The sequence below is a fragment of the Trichosurus vulpecula genome, chromosome 7 (assembly GCF_011100635.1).
Source record: "Trichosurus vulpecula isolate mTriVul1 chromosome 7, mTriVul1.pri, whole genome shotgun sequence".
Classification (NCBI taxonomy): Eukaryota; Metazoa; Chordata; class Mammalia; order Diprotodontia; family Phalangeridae; genus Trichosurus; species Trichosurus vulpecula.
In genome coordinates, this window is record NC_050579.1 from 249,360,745 (window position 1) to 249,379,760 (window position 19,016).

Consider the following 19,016-nt stretch of genomic DNA (forward strand, 5'->3'; position numbering starts at 1 on the left):
TCAGAAATGAATGAGTTGTTCTGCAGGTGATTTATCTGTGGCAGGATATTATTGACTCTCCACTTTAAGAATTCACTATGATCACAACCCCAATATACTCAGCCAGCTTCCGTTTGATGCTCAGGAAAAAAAAAAACAATGAATCTGAATTTTTTTTCTTTTTCATAACTGAAATCTGTATGTGAGAATGGGTAATTTGGAATTCTTTCTGCTCTAGAGTTTTCATTTTGTGTTTCTTTAACCAATATTTGATGCCCCACCCCTCCATGTTCACTGTATGCATAAGATATCATGAGGGGGATGTTGAGTTTGAGGGCTGAGGGAATCCCACCGTATGTTACTTGATTATTGTGATGGACATAATTTCCTAATCCTGTCCTGGGCTGCTCTGTCAAAGGGCAAGAGGCAGCATCAAGAATGGTGGAAGAAAGAAACCAACCCATTTCTAATCTATGGTCCAAAACCCATTCCAATAGTTTCCTCAGAAAAGGGGAAAATAATGTTTATAGATTGGGCCTTTTTTAGGATTTCAGCAGCCTGGCAGTGTGATGTAAGGGTCAGCAAAGGGTAGAGAGAAAGGAGAAGGCGGGGTAAGAATGGGAATGTTGTATGCTTCAGTTTGGCTGGACCACAGAGCTCCTATCCATTTTTTTTCTGACTCATAACTCTTACCAACCTCCTAAAACACATTTCAGTCCATACACGGATTTCTCTGATAGCCTATGACAATCAGCTATTCAGTTTCTAAGATCCCAAATGGATAGAGTAAATAAAGAAAATGAAATGAGCTCTCCTGCAAAATAAGCAGAATAGAACTCCTTATTGATTGGTCACAAAAGAGCGCAGGTGTTTTATCTTCACAAACAAACTCACAGGATGGGGCACAGGAGCAGCACAAAGCAAGGATTCAATCATTCAGACATCCAGAGAGACGAGCACTAAAGAATATCAGATGTGTTACAATAAAAACCATCAGGAGTAAGCCTGGGACTTTGCAACAGTGTTATCTTAATTAAACCAGATCATACAGCTTTGAGGTTTGGGGTCCTCAGATTGATTAGGGAGGGGAGAGAGCTGACTCCATGAGGTCTTAAAAGAGTGTGAATAAAAAGCACATGCCAGCCGGGCAAAAGAGGAGAGAGATATGGTGCGAGAAGAAGAGACGGCATATGAAGGAGAAGCAAGTGGGTCAGCTGTATTGTTTATGCACTATGTAGTTGAGGGCAAGCTATGTCCCTGCTTATGGAGCCATGGAGGCCAGAAGTCAGTATGGTAAGGTGAGAGAGTTTTCCTTTTTACCCATCTGACGTCATTCATGCATAGATTCCTTGTCCTTAGGCCACGGAGAGGAAGATGGGATGGCACCGAGCCATACTCCAGAGACAGTTTCAGGGACCAAATGGTTAGTAAGTCATGCCAGCATTCCTAGATCAGCTTGCCCCACAAGCATCACAGGGGACACGCACTTAATGACAGCGAGGAAGGTTGAAAATGACTGCTCGAACATTTCATATTCTTGGTAAGATGTGCCTTGAAGGGCCAGAGTCTGATGAGGATGTTTTCCTGGATGAAGCAATCTGTAGATGTATGAATTAACTATAAGTAACAGAGCCAACCATGAAACTCCTTTTATTGAAGGAACCATGAGACTTCCTCTAATTATGCTGACTCTAATAACAAGGTTTGCCTTATTATTAGAGAACAGAATTGATTGGGGATAAGCCTCTGCCCTCTTTGGTGTATTTCAGGGATCTGCAATGTTCCAACCAGCTCACTGGCCACCTTTCTTCTAGTCCAACTCCATTTGGCTGCTCTCTCTTACTCTTTAGTGGACAGGCACATGCCGCTCTCCTTTTTGTCCAAATTTCCCTTCTGCTTTTCCTGTCTTTAATGAAACACTCTCTCTTTGTTTGCAAATGTGTTATCATGTATTCTGGGCAGTTGGGTGGCACAGTAGATAGAATGCCGGTCCTGGAGTCAGAAACACTCATCTTCCTGAGTTCAGATCTGGCCTCAGACACTTAACTAGTGGTGTGACCTTGAGCAAGTCACTTCACCCTGTTTGCCTCAGTTCTTCATCTATAAAACGAGCTGGAGAAGGAAATGACAAATCACTCCTGTATCTCTGCCAAGAAAACCCCAAACGGGGTCACAACCTGAACAAATCACATATTCTTCTTATGACTTTTAGGCAGCTAACTTACAGCCTCTTCAAGGGTGAGAATCATGCTGAGGTTATTTTTTCTTTCCCCAAGTTCTACACTGGCTTTACATACAATAAAGGTTGGGCGAATAAATTAATGAATGCCCCCAGAAATTAGAATTAGGGTCCTTGAAACCGCTGAGACTCCAAGGGGGAGGGAGGATTGAGCTGCTTCCTACCATTTCCTCTCGCCCTTTGATTCATGTGCCGTTGATGACAGCTAGAGTAACACAGTAGGTAGAGTGTTGGACTCGAGTTAAAAATCCTACCTCAAACACTTACCAGCTGTGTGACTCTGGGCACCTTACTTAATCTCTCTCAGCCTTGGTTTCCTCATGTGTAAAATGGGAATAGGACAAACCCCACAGAGTTGTTGTGGGCATCAGAAAAGATAATGCATGTAAAATGCTTTGCAAACTTTAAATGTAAAATAAATGCCAGCTCTTGTCATCATCACCGTTGTTATTATCCCCAGTGAACATCTAACAGAATGCTATCTCCTTTCAGGTTTGGCAAACAATTGAATTTATAATGGCAGCCCAGCAGCCCAGCCGAAAAGCAAGGACAGAGTACAGATCAAACTCCTTTCTTCTTTCATCCTCTGTTTGGATGTGCTGCCTAAATGACTGGAACAAACATGTGACTTGAGCACTAATGGAAAGCCTTGTGTTTCTGTTAGGATGGCGTCCCAGAGGCACTCAGGACATGCCAAGGTGGGGGCAGGAAGGAGAGAGACAGATCCAAACGGAATGTCAAATCTTGTCACTGTGTGCTAGGGCTGTTGGCCATGGCACCAGCAAGGTGGTTGAGTTTGGGGGTGTTTGGTGTTTTTTTTGTATTTTTAAAATAATTCCCCTTATTTTTTAAAATAATGTGGGTCACATGGCAGTCTTGCCTTTTGTTTAACTTGGATACCTTGAGATTATGAAATGCCAATTTTGCAATATGGAACCAGGAGGTTTGTGCTCTGCTCCCTTCTTCTCCCCACCCCATTCATGCTAAGCCTAGGCCTATCAAATAATAAAAGGAAATAAAAAGCTCATATCTAGGAAAGAAAGGGTTCAATCTTAGGCCAGGACTACAGAGCTGGATCCGAGCAGAGGACAGCCAAATCGTCTCCTGAATCGGGAACATCTTGACGGTTGATCCTGATAACTCAGGCCAAATTGTCTGCCATTACCTTTACAATGAGGATGCCCAGCTTGAATGGGGCACAAACCCAGAGAGTCCACCACTCAACTGGAACACAGACATTTTGGAGCAGATCCAAAGGACCTGACATTTTCTCTCCAAAAGCCATGGTAGAGAGGCTTGAGTAGGCAGTACAAATTTCAGGGGACCTTGACATGGATGTCTGTGGTTCCCTGGAATTCTGGCCAGGGAAGAATTGTTGCCTCTTCCAGAATTTTTACAAATATCATGCCTCATTTAGCCACAGTAGAGACAACCTAAGAATCTAGAATATTTGATTTTCCAGAATATGAGGCAGGGAAATACTGGTACAAGGCCGGTAGTTAGCTGGTTAGTCTAGGTCTTAGGCTGGTTGGAGCCCTTTGAGAATTGAAAACGGGGAGCCTTGGGAAACGGAATCAACTTAGGAACACCTGATGATGCCACAAATTGAATAAAAGAACTTGCCCACTGTCTCTGCATCTCTGGCTGATAAGGATAAAGATTGACAACCCTGGAAGGAGAATGTAGAATGGGCTCTTTCCCCCTCCAGGACCAGGGTAAACGAGTTGTGCATATGAAAATATAACTTTAAAACTGAGAAGGCCCCAAGAGACCACCTACTCCACTTCCCCCCATTTAAAGATAAGGAAGCCGAGGCCCAGCGAGGAGAAAGGACAGAGTTACAGGGTCTGGACAAGCACCTTTGTCTCCCTTGTTCTGGACCAGTGTTCTCCCCACCACATGACATATATACGTGGATACACGTACCCTCACATGGGCAAAACTTGAAATGGGTATGGAGGCGTCCGTGTCACTGTCATGAAATGAACAGCTGTCCCAGGGAAAGGGCTGGGTGCTCCTGGCCTGCTCTCTGGATGACAGAGGGCTGTGTACACTGGAGTTAGTTAGATACTATTGATTCCAAGTCTCCAGCTGGAGGCAGTTATTCTCTGGATCCAAAGGCCTTGTTTGCTGGGAAGTACGGGGCAGCCCCATGAAGCCAGCCAGGCTGGGGCAAAGCCAAGAGGGGAAATGAGAAAAGGAAAACAAATTGGGAGTTTATCTCCCAAAGGTGCACCTGCAACAACCAAATGGTTGTCACGTGATGGTTCTTAAATAAAGTACCACCTCCAAACCATGCCTTCCTGCCTGACACAGGGCCTTTGGCACAGAATCATGCTTAGACTGTTTGCCTGGGAATCCCAAAGTAACAGAAGCAATGCTTTGAAAAGACTTTTCTCAGATTTTTTAAAGGCCAATTTCTAGCAAAGTTTTGGTTTGGGTTTGTCTGTTTTTTATGTGTAAGAAAGTCTTTTCAAATCTTCTGTGTCTTCTAGATTGAGAGGCAAACTAAGTGTCAGGTGAAAATGTTCCATTCGCCCATACCAAATTGTCCTCTTGAAGCTGAGGAAAGCCAACAATGAGCTCTTCTGCACTCCTGAAGGTGAAAACAGAGCTTTAAGAAAGGCATTCTCTGTAGAAGCCATGCCAGTGATTCCCAAAATGTCCTGCCCCACTGAAGGAAAACTAGAAGTGACCTTAGCTGCTGTATGGACAGCCCCTTGCACAAAAGAGAAAGGTGAAGCTCAAAGAAAGGACATGCTTTGCACATAGTGGTCATTTAAATACTGGACTGAAGTGACTTTAACTAATGTCACACAGTCCGTGCCAGGGTTGGGACTAGATGCTAAGTCTGCAGCTGACTCTTCATCTAATATTCTTTCTAGTACACCACACTGCCCATTTAGATATGATAACGAAGGTAAAATGTGAGGTTTTTTCTTTAATGCAAACATAAGCATTTTTAAAGTTTAGTCATATGAGTGACTGTTGAAATTTCTGGTGCATAGGCAGTTCTTGTAACCTGATGTGGGAAAGGAGAAAAAGAATGGGGAAAATTAGGGTGGCTATTACATACTGGATGAGGAGAGGATGTAGAAGATGTGTAGTATGCATAAGGAAACGTATGGGGAATGTGGAAGCACAAGGATGTGTATGTGTATGTACATTGGCTATATGGGGATTTATTTGGGGCGGAAGTGTTGGGGAATAGTTTGTGAGTAGGTACATGGGCTGGGTGCAGGGGGAATTATTTGGGAATAGTTTGTGGTCCATACCTAGGTCTGGGCCAGGTGATGGGGCAGGGGAGAGGGTGTCAGTTGGAGATGTAGGAACTGGCAGTATGGGGTCTATGGGAATGTGTATATAGGAAGAGAGAATACATCACTCATAATGACTGTTCTACTGTGAAGTGCTTCATTCTGTATTTGAATGCTCTAGAAGCCAGAGTTTGGAGCCAGATTAGAGAAGGAATGATAATGCCTGGTAGCCAGGGAGAAAATAGTGTGGAAACTTGAAAATGACCAAGAGGTCTTTGATGACCCAATCGGGGATTGTGTTAGTGACAACAAGAGTTGGGAGGGGACATAGCAGCAGAGGTTGTAGGCAGCCACTGAGTGTCACTGTAAAAGAAATGAGATAACAATAAAAGGGAGTGGGGGGAATCTTTGCTTTAAATCACCCTTCAGAACTTTCCCCCATCTCCTTCTACTGAACACAGCATAACTCCTCTAAGCTCATGATGAACCTAGCTCCTTAGGTCAGTAGGGACCTGGACACGTTATTTCCAGTTTCCATCTGTAGAAAAGTATGAAAGTCCTTCTTTGTTTTGGAAGACCCTCAGGACTGATAAGAAACCAACTTCCAAAATCTTTCATCAAACTCTTTCGGGAGCCATCTTTGATCTCTGCCCCCTCCGAGTTTATGGAGCCCAGCAGCATGGCATAGTGAATTGGGCACTAGACTTAAGAGAGTCAGAAAGACCTGAGTTCCAATCCTACCTCAGATGCTTACTAGCTGTCTCACTCAACTCTAATGCCTCACTTTCCTCATCTGTAATATTAATAGTAATAATAATAGCTAGTATTTAGATGGTGCTTTAAGATTTGCAAAGTGCTTTCCACACCTTATCTCGTTTGATGGTGGTGGGCTCAGTGACCTCTAAGTTCCCTTCCAACTCTACATCTATGTTCCTATGATTGTGTTCCTTCTTGGTCTGTCCTCTCCCCAGCTGCAGAAGGTGGTAAAGAAGCTTATAGAGAAGCACTTATCCTGACTCATTGGTTACAATTTAAGAAAAGGTTCTTTCTCCCCCATGTATCTATATTTGAGTCAATCCATGAGAGAATACCAATGTCAGATCGGTGAGTAAGTGATTTGTCCTTTTCCTTATCTCAGGAGTAATTCAGATGGAAAGAGCCTCCTCCATGCTGTGTTTACTCAGTATTCTCTCTCTACGTTTGTACACTCAATCGATTTGGGGGTTTTGTTTTTCCCCTCTTTTCCTCCAACCTCCCAATTAGTTCAGCTTCAAAAAATCCCTTATCGTCTCCAGATGTCAGATCAAGCTCCACCAATAGGATCAGTCATGTTAGCTTTCCATTAATTGATTTTGGCCCCCACCCTTGGGAAGCACAAGTTAACTCTTCCCGTTAAGGGCAATAATTACCTGTTCAGGAGATTGTAAATCATGCCTCCTGTCTGTCCATCTCAGCCATAGCTGTCATCTTCTTCAGAAGTGAATGGATAGTGAAAGAGACCCTGGAGTAATGATGAACTCTAAACCAAACTTCACCAAGTCTATAGAGGACTTTTGCTGATATGCCAAAAAAAAGGGGGGAGGGCAAATTTATAAATATAGATGGATTGCATGGTTTCCAAGGGGACCCTAAGCAGCCCTCCACTGGCCTAAAACATGAACCTTCATAACATCATTCCTTAGGCTTTTGGGAAATTTTGGTCTTCAAGTCCCTTTCTTAAATATGCATTCATTTGCACATCTAAGTAGGCATTTCTTCAAGTGAGTATCTCTCCCCATTCTGTCACCAGTCAAGGCAGAAAAGCTAAACCAAAAATCAGTCAATTCTTAGTTTCTAGTATCTCCAGTGCCAACCATGGGTATACTGGGGGTTCATATGGAGTGTGGCTATGGGGGAATGGGTATGAGGTTGCATGTGCATGTGTGAAGGCAAAGGGGGAGGGAGAAAAGAGGAGACGTTGTATGTATGGAAATAGATCATCTACACTGGCTGGCAGCTTAGTTGTTAACCCAACTTAATTAACAACTTTGTCTTGACAGCTAAGGACAAGGCCTTATAAGACTTGGGACATGGAATAGGAAAAAGCTGGAGGGAAAATGAGGGAACGGTAAAAGGCCACTAATAGGAGAGGTGAGAAACGGAAGACATAGTTTCCAGGCCAGTTTTACTTCTTTGCCCAAATCCAGCACTATGGCAACCCTAGGATGATACTTAAGAACGGTGGTATTCTCCCTACCACACCCCAGGATGGCCTCTCTATCATCCTCTCTCTTCATTCTCTCTCACCTTCCACCTCTTTCTAATTTGTCATGTGACCGCTGTCTGCCTCAGTTTCCTCATCTGTAAGATATGAATAATACTAGCACCTACCCCTCCACCCAGGGTTATTGTGTGGATCGAATGAGCAGGTATTTGTAAAGCGCTCCGCATGCCTTAAAGCTCTACGTCAATGCTGGCTACTATTGCTGGGAAACCCCGTGACTGAGAAGAACTTGAACAGGTCACCTTAGCCATCCTCCCATTGCAGAGACACATAATTTCAGAGTCGGCAGGGATCTCAGCCTTTATCTGATCCCCCCCACACCTGAAAGTAATCCCCACTCCCCCACACCCAGCCTTTGCTTGGCAATCTCTAATGACGGGATGCCCCTGCCTCACTCCGAGGTGCCTCTCACTGTTAGGAAGTTTGGGTTGGGGGGGAAAGAGGCGGGGGCATCCTGTCCCTGGCCTGAAGCTTCAATGTGCCTCTTTACAGTTTCACTCACTGCTCTGCCTTCTTCCCTCTGGAGCCAAACAGAAAAAGTCTGATCCCTTTTCATATGACAGCCCTTCAGATGTCTGGAGACAGCGATCAGTCTCTCCCTTGAATCTTGTGTTCTCTAGTTTAAACATTCGTACTACAGAGAGGATTCACCGGGAAGGTGGAGGCGGGGGCGGAGGGGGGAACCCCACCTAAAACAAATCAGCTGTTGGCATCGTCTTCTCATGTTGTCTCTAGTGGAGACAGACAACCGATGGTCATCTTCCTGTCATGTTCTGCTTGGAGACAGAGGGATGGACAGGATGGCCCCCAGAAAACAGGGCTTCCTTCCCCACTCCCCAGGGAAACAGATTCAAAGTGGCAGAGGAATGGGTATTGGCATTTGTGACGTTTCATCCAGTGAGGCTGGACCTCATTATTCAATTCTCCCCCCGACTTTAAAGTGGATGGTCTGCATACAGTGTCCAACCTTGTTAATGTATTTGTTAGTTTGGGGACACCGGGTTTTCTTCCATCTTTTTAGTTCTTTTCTTTAAGGGGCAGCTCTCTGGGAGGATCCAGAAAAGGATACCAATGAGAGATCACAGGAAAGAAATGAAAAGTGAAAACTTCTATAAAAACTGGTCAGATGTCCCAGATGCTCATATCCCCACTGTCCCTGAGCACTACAATCGGCTTTATGCTTGCTTTGCTCTGATTTGTCATTCAGATTAATCAAATCAACCTTAATCTCCCTCCACCTGTGCAGTCTTTCCACTTGTCCCCTACCTCTGGCAAACACCCCATTTCAAAGTGAGGAAAACTGAGTATAGGAGAGTCCATACCAGTTCTGATTTCCCCCAAAGTCCTATGGTTTGGGGCCCAAAGGACCCATGTTTTTAGGGTCTGAAGGATGAGGAAAAGCCAGGGAGCTGGTGCAGGAAGCTACTACCTAAGGCCAGACCTGCCTTTGGTGGAAGGAAAAGTAATGAGACTGCTCTCATTCTACTCTGTGGGAAAGGAAAGAGCAGGTTGACCAGCAGAGCACAGTCTCCGTTCCTGCTCCTTGTGGAAGGCCATCCAGATCAGGGACGTCAGACCTGTTTGCATTCATGGCACTTTGAGCAGCAGGGCTGAGCTACACTGCACTGTTCAAACAGACTCCCCAGCCCAGCCAGCCAGCTGTGGTGGGGAAGGACCAGCGCTTAAGGGGGGCCCTGCCCAGCAGGGCCAGGAAAAATGTAAGTGCTCAGCAGAGAGAGCGCCTTCTTCTCCAGTGTGGTGTGGCCCCCACCCCTACTCCAGGACCAGAGACATGGCTGGCTCAGGACTCTTCGACTGTCGGGGCAGCTGGACTCTGTCATTGCTGCTGGCCTATCTCTGCTACCTGCTGCTAGGTGCTTCTATCTTCCAGCTGCTGGAGAAGCAGGCAGAAGCTCAGTCGCGAAACCAATTCCAGATAGAGAAGCTCCAATTCCTAGAAAACTACACCTGTCTGGATCAGTATGCCCTGGAACAGTTTGTGCAGGTGATATGGGGAGGTGGGGCTGGGGTGGGGAGGAAGGAGATGGGGGAGGTGGACTGGCAGGATTTGGATAGGGGGGCTCAGAAATGGAGGCTGGAGGAGGAGGCTTTGAGGCTTTGGGGAAGTCTGAGAGTCAAGGGTAGAGACATGGAGGCAGGGGAAAGCATTATGAGTTACTCTGCTCAATTCCTCTAGACCACTGATCCCCGAAGCCTCCACTCCCCTTGACCTTCCTCCAGCTCAGCTACAATGCCATGGCCTGGACAGCAGTTGTGCCACACCATTAAATGTCCACAGCAGCTATCATCAGACCCTCCTCCAATGGGAAGGGCCTGAAATTTCAGGTTCAGGAATATTAAATACCTATACTTGTCCAAGTCTCTGCAGTGACTAGACCCAGGCATGGAAGCTGTTTTTGATGAGTGAGCTCCTCTATTCAATGCCACCCCAACCCTCAACTCTTGCCATGTACCTCTTTGGTTACTCTGCATAGATGCTGAGCATCCCCAGCTGTTCCAGAGTCCAGAGCATCCCTGGTCCAACAGCACATGGTCTAAAGGGATGAGTCATATGGTAAAGAAAAGATTTGATATACAGAGACCTGTCATGGCTTCTGTGACAGACACCAGAGACAGGAGGACATGGACTCTGACCTTGAGTTTGGTGAGACAGATCATATTCAAACGATCTGAAATGATCAGAGAATGAAATCACTTAAGAATCTTTAAAAAGCAGGGTCAACAACTGTAAAATCACAGTCACTGGATTTAGAGCTGGAAGGGTCCTGGGGGATCTTCTGACACCTTAGTTATCATTTTAATTTTATGGGGGTGGGGAGAGGGAAAGGGGGACTGGGACCCACAGAGGAGAAGTTATTTGTCAAAGGTGGCACAGAAGAGTGCAAATAAGATGATGTGCTGTTTTCTGGGGGTCATCCTGTCCATCCCTCTGTCTCCTCTAGGTCCCTTTTCTCCAACGAATAGCTTTTCCTAGAGCCTCCTGCCTCAGAATCTGTCCATCTTCCCTCCTCCACCCCCCACCTTCGCCAGACTCTCCCAGTCAAAAATCACTAACTCCCAGTCTGAGAAAGACTAGGATCCAAGGGACCTAAACAAAGGAAAGGGCATGAGGACTTAGAAGGTGTCCTCCCCAAAACTGAAGGTGAACTAGAGAAGGCAAAGGATATGGAAAGCATTTCTAAGTGAGTCTTCCTAGTCCTTCTGAACAGGAGTAGAACTAGTCTGCAGCAAGAAGGCTCTAGCTTAGATCACAGGTGTTCAAGTCTTCATTTATTGGATGGCATGATCAGAATTCTGTATACGTTTGTGGGCTATGTGATGTGAGATTTTATATACATATATGTATATATATATGATATACATGTATTATATTCAAATATAAAACATATAAGTGTAAATAAAATATATATAAATTATATATATAAATATATGTATAAAACATTGCAGTTATTAATTGATCCAAGCCTGTTATCATGACACCTGGTGGTACACAATTACCAAATAGTAGCAGTTGGCAGATGGTTAGGCCCCTCTGGATGATTAGTTTTTCTGTGCTAACTGGATTTATAGATTACCTACTAGCTGCTGTAACCCTGGACAAGCCACAACTTCTGTCTGCCTCAATTTCCTCAACTGTAAAATGGGGATATCACCTACCTCTCAGAATTGTGAAAATTAAATATTTATTAAGTGCTTAGCACAGTACCTGGTGCTTAATAAATGGTTATGTCTTTCCCACTACAATGCCTCTTCCACTGAATTAGAGTTTTCTCCCTTCTAAAACCCGTAATTACATGATAGACACCTAGACATAAACTTTTGGATCACAGTGACTGGGTAGAGGGAATAGACTTAGGATTTCTTTGGTTTATGGAAGGACTGCCTGCCTAAGAAAACTTCCTCTACCAATGCACTAGGGGATGGAGGGGGGTGGGGGGAGGGTGTTACTTTTCTTCACCTTAAGAGTCTTAGAGAGTTGCCTAGAACACTGAGTCTAAGTGCCTTGTCCGGAGTCACCCAGCTTACCACTTGTCAAAGTGGTCTTCCTGGATCTTCATCCACTTTGTCATACCCGTGTCTCACTAATCATTAGAATGATTTAAGAAAAGCTGTGAAATCACCAGTTAGGAATAGTTTGGCCTGGAGGCCAGGAATGTTCCCAGGATCCTCAGAAGACCCTAGGGTCCTAAGAGAAAAAAAACAAAAACGAACCAGCAACATCTCTTGTCCTCCTATGCCAGCAGGGAATTTTTAAATTAATAATACACTATTAAGATATCCATATATTTTCTCATTTAAAGCTCCAAATTCCTCCAGTGGGTACCCTAATTTTAACCAATGTGGAAACTGAGACACCAGGAGATACAGTAACTTGCCCTTGGATACATAGCTAGTGACTCCTGGAGGCAGAATTTGAATACTACACCGCCTCTCAGCTGTGACTATAAATTTTCTAGTGTGTCCCATAGAAGTTTATACCTCACATCCAGTGAATATATTTGAGACCAAATTCCCAGAGCGAGTGCTCGAGGTAGTCTGATTAAGACTGGAAGCAATTATTTCTTGTGGTCTATCACTCATGTTCCTGAGGGTTAGAACCACAGTGAGGTCCTGATGGCTAAAGTCCTATTATGAGTCAGAAGCACAAAGCAGCTTCCATGATACCAGGAGAGTGTTTATCACCATCATTAGGAAGCTTTTCTCATAGAGCACCAAGACCAGGAATCTGTGATCACTGAAAGGGGCTACCTAACCCCTCTGTGGCTGACTCCTGGGACCGGCCCTCAACAAAGCGACTTACAAATGAGTCCATCCCATTTTCCCCACCTGTACAAAAGCCCAAAAACCCACACCTCCTCCTTGTTCAATTGGACCAGCTCTCATGGGAATGAGAAATTTTTTTACACATCTAATTCCTATATCTTTTGTTGCTACATCACCTTCATTTCCAGATACATCCCTCCTCCTCCCCTGCCCAGCCAGCCATCCCTCATAATAAAGAATAAAAAGGAAAGGGGGGAAAAGCGTTTTGGAAAAACCAACCAATGCACAGGTTGAGTCTGACTCCACGGTCTTCGAAGAAGGGAAGAAGGTACATTTTTCACCTCTTCTTTGGAGCCAACCTTGATCGTTACAATTACATCTTGCTGTTTTTCAATTTTCCATAATGAAGAATGTATAGTTTTTTCTTGCTTACTCTTATATCAGTCTGCATAAAAGTCTTCAAGAGAGTTAATATTTAAGAAATAGAGGCAGTGTTTCTCATCCTCCCCCCATGCCTCTAGGCTGGTCTGAAGCTACCCCAAACATAGGCAGCTGAGCAGGGGGGTGGGCATCTCCTGCTCTTAAAGACCTTTTGAAAAGAAAATGCCCCTGCCTCTTTGAGGCACTCATTCTCTCATTCAGTGCCCCTCACCAAGAGTGGAGTGATCTTATTCCTTGCTGCTGCAAGTGAAGTCTACACCGTCCCCTTCACCACCACCCTTGTGCCTCCATTAGGGATAAAGGTCCCGTTCCCAGGTTGCAATGACCCTTTAGAGGTGCAAAATACTTTCTTCTCTGGTCTAATAAATCCCAGCTTTTAAAATGACTGTCTCTTAATTTAAAAGAATGATTTTTTAAAAAAGCACCAAAGATGACCAGGACTGCCATCTCTATCTACCAGCAGAGTGTTGACTATCTAAAGGGTTAAGGTCCTTTGCTGTGGGGTTTATGGGAAAGGGAGTAAGGACAAAGTTTGGGTCTTTTCAGGGGCCCTAGCCTGTCAGACTGAGGAAAAGCAGATGGTATCTTATGACGAAGTCCCTCTGGCCAGGCCACCACCCTACCCTTACTAGGCCCTGAACTCACAGAGTCAGCCTTCTAGGGAACATTTCTCATGGGAAGCTAAGTCTAGGGAAAGCTGTAGCTACTCCCCACTACACACACACACATACACGCACACACACGCGCACACACACGCACATGCACACACAAATTCCATGGACCATCCCAGATACCAAGGAAGCCTAGCAAGCTGCAGTAATCTCTACCTAAGGAGCTCCAAGTCACCATTAAGGCAGGAGTGGACAAGGAATGGAGCCCATCTCCCAATCCACAGCTACCAGAGAAGGCCATGTATGTTCACCCTGTGCTGGCTTAGAATCTGGTCTCTAAAAAGACCCCAGAGAGCAGAACTACCAGGTCACACAGAAACATGAGGGATGCCCTGGGCTATCTTATCCACACTGCTCCCCCACCCCCACCCCCACCTCACCACCTTCAGAAAACCAAACAGAAGGAGGCCTTTCTTTATATTTGGGTAAGATTCTATAGCCTTCCATGTTTCCCAGGACAAGGGAGCACTGGCCTTAGAGGACCTGGGTTCAAGTGCTACCTTATTAGATGTGTGACCTTGGCCACATCATTTTGTCTCTTCGGGTCTCAATTTCCTCTTCTGTATGGTGGGGGGAAGGGTAGAACTAAATAATTGTCCTCTAAGTTCCCTTCTAGCTCTAACATTCCGTGATTCCTGTAGTGATGGTTTACCATTTCCTTCTGCAGTTCATTTTACAGATGAGGAAACTGGGGCAAACAAGATTAAGTGACTTTCCCACCCAGCTAGTGAGTGTCTGCAGCTGGATTTGAGCTCAGGCCCTCCTAACTCTAGGGTTGATGCTCCATCCACTGCAGCACCTAGCTGCTCCCCATGATTCTATCTTAATGGAAACCCTTCCTACCATTCTGACAACTCCATGGTGGCTGACTTTCCCAGACTCATTTTCTGTATCCCTTCTTTCCCAGATCACTCTTGTAATATGAATACCTTCCACCTAACCCCGTCCCTCCTTCTTCCTGACTTCCCAATGTCTCCATGTTCCCCATACCTGGCATAGGTCATTATGGAAGCCTGGGAGAAAGGCGTGAACCCAACTGGCAACTCCACCAACCCCAGCAACTGGGACTTCAGCAACAGCTTTTTCTTTGCAGGGATGGTTGTCACCACCATAGGTAATGGGGAGTTGGGGGCAGGGGGGAAGGGAAGAGGGCTAGACTTCCCTATTCTGGCCTCCTCCATCCTGAAAATCCCTTAGGTCTCCTCTGTACAGGCTTTTAACACTAGTAACTTCTCCCACCTCCATCCCCTCACCTACCCACTGTCTTCAAATCAATCACTCCTCAATGAGGGGATTCTTGACTTCTATTTTGCCCACTCAGAATTGGTTATGAGATTTTTTTTTGCAGGGGTTGGGGGGAAGTTTGTAAGGCATAGACATATGTATTCTGAAATCTGCATTTGATATAAGCCTCACCACTTATCCTATTTCTCAAATCCTCTCCCCCTCTTCAGGCTATGGAAACCTGTCCCCCAGCACAGAAGCAGGTCAGATTTTCTGCATCTTCTATGCTCTATTTGGGATCCCACTCAATGTGGTGTTCCTCAATCATCTGGGAACAGGACTAAGGTCTCACCTAGCCACAATGGAGACTTGGGGGCATCGACCAAGACACTACCAGGTACCATCTCTCCTCAGCCTATGGCCCCTTCCCCACTCCTCACCGTAGTCTCAGCACAGCAAAAGCTCCTCCTCAACCCCTGCCTCTCCTGGCTCTCAATCGTGCCTTTCTTCCTTATGATCCCTTCCCCATTCCCAAAATACAGCCACATTCCCACTACAACTTGGCCCCAGTCCTTCATTCCTCAGTGAAGCCAATGTCCTTCCCTTGGACTGACCTCACATGCTCTCCCAAGAATGAGGAAGGGGGGACAAGTATGGTCTGTAGGTGGTCCCCCTCCTCAATCTCAACTTAGTCTGAGTTGTTTCTTCAGAATACCCATTGGATCATTACCCCCAAGTCCCAAGAGTTCTCCAAAATCTGTAGTTGGCATGGGATAGCCACAAATACATGCCACATATCCCCAGAGAAGCTGCTGGGCAGAGGAGGGCAGAGGCGGCCCAGCCTCCTCTTGTTTTCCTTCACTTTGAGAAGCAGCCACAGGCCTCCCTGAAGTCATCCTGGTGCCATGGGAGCGACTCCATCAGTTTTCTGTCTCTCTTAGGTGGTACAGACCCTGGGCCTTGCTCTGTTCCTGACTGTGGGGACCTTTCTCCTCCTCATCTTTCCCCCCATGGTCTTCAGCCACGTGGAGGGCTGGAGCTATGGTGAGGGCTTCTATTTTGCCTTCATCACGCTCAGCACTATTGGCTTTGGGGACTATGTTGTAGGTAAGGGAGATGTATGGGAATGGGGCATAAGGAATTGGGGTACTTTAGAAGCCTATGGGCCAGGACATCAGGAGCTAGAGGACCTGGGGGTTGAGGGAATGGGGATAATGGGGCTGGAAGGCTGGAAACCAGGGAGTCAGCCCCACTAAGACTACTGAGAGGGAGGGGTACATGACTTGTTAAGTCCCCATTAACTCTTAGTAATGTGGAAGAAGCTAGGTGGCACAATGGTTAGAGCACTGGACCTGGGGTCAGTTTCACCTGGGTTCAAATCCTGCCTCAACCATTTAATAGCTGTGTGACCATGGGCAAGTGACGTCGTGGTTTCCATTTTCTCAAAATCCTTCCTGTGGTTTAAAGCAAAAACAACTTACACTACCTACCTCATGGGGTGTGTTTGAGGAAACCACTCAAAGCACTATCTAAATGTGAGTCACTATTATTGTTAATATCAAGTCTCTGGTCCTTGTCCTTCCCTACTCCTCCCTCCATCCCCAACCAGCCTCTTTGCTGTAAGATTGAGGGCCAGATCTGGCCTGAATTAATGGGGTTCTCAGTGGCTCTGGGAGAAAGAAAAGATTCTCCCCACAGTCTCAGAAGCTATGGTCCTCGAGGTGTCCTGTATCATGAAGTCATGGTAGAAGACCTGGGGAGACCACTCTAAGCCAGATGTGGAGACAGGGACCTGTAGGGTGACTGTGACACATGATTCCCCCTGTTCTTCCTCTCCCAGGCACGGACCCTGACAAGCACTACATCTCTGTGTACAGGAGTCTAGCTGCTGTCTGGATCATCCTGGGCCTGGCCTGGCTAGCCTTAATGCTACCCCTGGGCCCCATGGTCCTGCACCAACTCATGCACCTCTGGCCACTGAGCAGGGATCTAAGCTCTAAGAAGGAAATGACTCCTGAGGCTGATGGGCTTCCTCACAGCACCAAGCTTCCAATAGCCATATAAGTCCGTGGAGCAGTCCTAACCTATACACCAGCGAGCTTCTCTTGCCTTCTAGCCCCTGCATAGATCACCTATAGTAAAGATGATCCCTTACAGCACCCTAGTCTTTCTTCTCCCTGATCCCCTCTCCATACCCTTCCCTTCTTGGTCATTCCCCAAGGGCTCTCCAACAAGAGGGAAGAAGCCTAAAATGTCCAGGTAAATGAGTAGTGGAGACCAAAAAAATAAAATACAAGCAGGGAGGCACAGAATAAGACACACACTCTCACTCCAGATTCACTTGTCCCTCTCTCCATCCACTCTAGGACCATGTCTAGAATTTACCCTCCCATTTTAGTGACCCCCGCCCCAAGCCTCTAGGAGACCGTTTGACTGAGAAGAGACCACAGCTCTCCTCACCACAGCATGCCACAACATGCATAGCAACCCCACCACCAGACAAAACTGAAATTCAAGTACCTTGCTCCTTCCCAATGCCTCTTGACTGAGGAGGAATGGCTTTGTAATGAGGGCTGTCCAAAGAGATAACATCCTCTGACCTGTTTCCCAGCTCTTGGGGGAAATATACAATGTAGAAATGTTATAAAGTGTGTGTGTGTGTGTGTGTGTGTGTGTGTGTGTGTGTGTGTGTGGCGCGAGCACGGCAGTAGTTACCTGGACGCCGATGCCTGTTCCTCCCAAAGGACCAGGGCCAGAGGAGTTATGCCCTGAAGTGTGGAGTACTGTTCACAAACACAGCTTCTGAGTCCTAGGACACCAAAGCTGGGCTTCCTCCAGGGACCAGTCACCCTCTTGAAAATGTTCCCCTTTTTCCCAGGCTCTATACCTGTGTCTATATTCTTTCCTCTCTTCCTGCCTTGTTTAAATACATGTTCTCACAGATCATGACCTGATAAGACCCTTTCTAAACAATGCTCTTTCATAAGCAGGCAATCCAAATTACCACAGAAAACAAGCCGCAAGAGTGCTGGGGAACCTCTGAAGTTTGTCTTCCCATGGAACAGGATGGGGAGATGTTCTGTGGATGAGGGAACAATGTGCTCTCACGCCTGGGATAGGAGTCATTCGCCTGAAGGGTAGAGGGATGAATGAACTAGACCAGGGCTCCCCAAATACAGCTCTGCTCTCTCCCTAAAGGCCTGCTGGGAGTCCGAACAGTAAACAGAGAGGGGCACCACGTGGGCACCCCTTATTTTGCCACTTTAATGCCTTAGGCAGATGAGACTGCCTACACCTCTATCACTTTTAACAATGTGTCTTCAGGGGGGCAGTGTCTCCCCAGCAACAGTCTCCCCAACTTCCCATCAGTCAGCAAATGTCCAACCAGTCTCATAGCTATTAGCATAAAAGGGGTGGGGAGGTAGGGCTGGAAAAAGAGCATAATCTCATCTCTACTGATTAAAGAAGAGGAAGTAATCTGCTACATAAGAGGTGACAAACTGACATAAAGAACTTTCAGAAGATGAAGGGTAAGCCATCCCAGAATGGGAGAGGGAGGTTATCAGACTGAAAAAATGAAGGATAAGCTTCTCCCACCCACGCAGCCTCAATGGCTGGTAGAAAATTAGGTATAACATTTGGAAGCAGAGGGTAGGCTGAAATGACCTACAGAGGTCCCTTATTGACTGAAAAGTCTGATTCTGGGCAATTTCCTCAGTTTCCCTCAGGTTCTAATAATGATCCTCACCCATTGCCTAATACTCTGGGGGTGGGGATGGGGGCCCCCAAAATGGGCTGTTAGGGTCTAGAAAGGCTATTTAGATGGCACAGGTCCAGAAAGTAAGTCATGGGCCTAGGTGAATAAACTTGGCCCCTCTGTTTCTTCCTGTGTGTAGTTTCTGCAGGCTTTGACCATATTTGTTGCCTGAGATAATAGGGGCTCTGAGACCCTCTCCAGCTCTCCCCCTCCCTTCTCTATTCCTCGAGTCCTCTTTTTCTGACCTTTTTAATTCTTGCCCTTCTCCCTCCCTCTTCCTGTGTTCCCTTCTTCCCCTTCCAGCTTTTTCCCAGTCTCTGGGGACTTTAGTCAGATCACACAGGCGGCTTATTCTGCACTGGGACTGGGAAGGGGGAGGTAAATAGGGGAGAGGAGGGCC

At 46.1% G+C, this 19,016-nt stretch overlaps 1 protein-coding gene across 1 annotated transcript; it reads left to right on the plus strand.

The window, feature by feature from the left end:
• The first annotated feature begins 6,568 nt into the window (after positions 1 to 6,568).
• Positions 6,569 to 16,923, plus strand: KCNK16 (potassium two pore domain channel subfamily K member 16). Its single transcript, XM_036768360.1, has 6 exons — positions 6,569 to 6,579; positions 9,521 to 9,743; positions 14,635 to 14,749; positions 15,090 to 15,256; positions 15,801 to 15,966; positions 16,700 to 16,923. The coding sequence occupies exons 1-6, from the start codon at positions 6,569 to 6,571 to the stop codon at positions 16,921 to 16,923; spliced, it is 906 nt and encodes a 301-aa protein (XP_036624255.1).
• Positions 16,924 to 19,016: the final 2,093 nt, after the last annotated feature.

Bases quoted from the DNA above. Each gene is read 5' to 3' on its own strand.
- KCNK16 (XM_036768360.1), top strand. The intron at 9,744-14,634 runs GTGATATGGGGA...TACCTGGCATAG, and splicing joins CCCTGGAACAGTTTGTGCAG to GTCATTATGGAAGCCTGGGA. The intron at 15,967-16,699 runs GTAAGGGAGATG...TTCCTCTCCCAG, and splicing joins CTTTGGGGACTATGTTGTAG to GCACGGACCCTGACAAGCAC.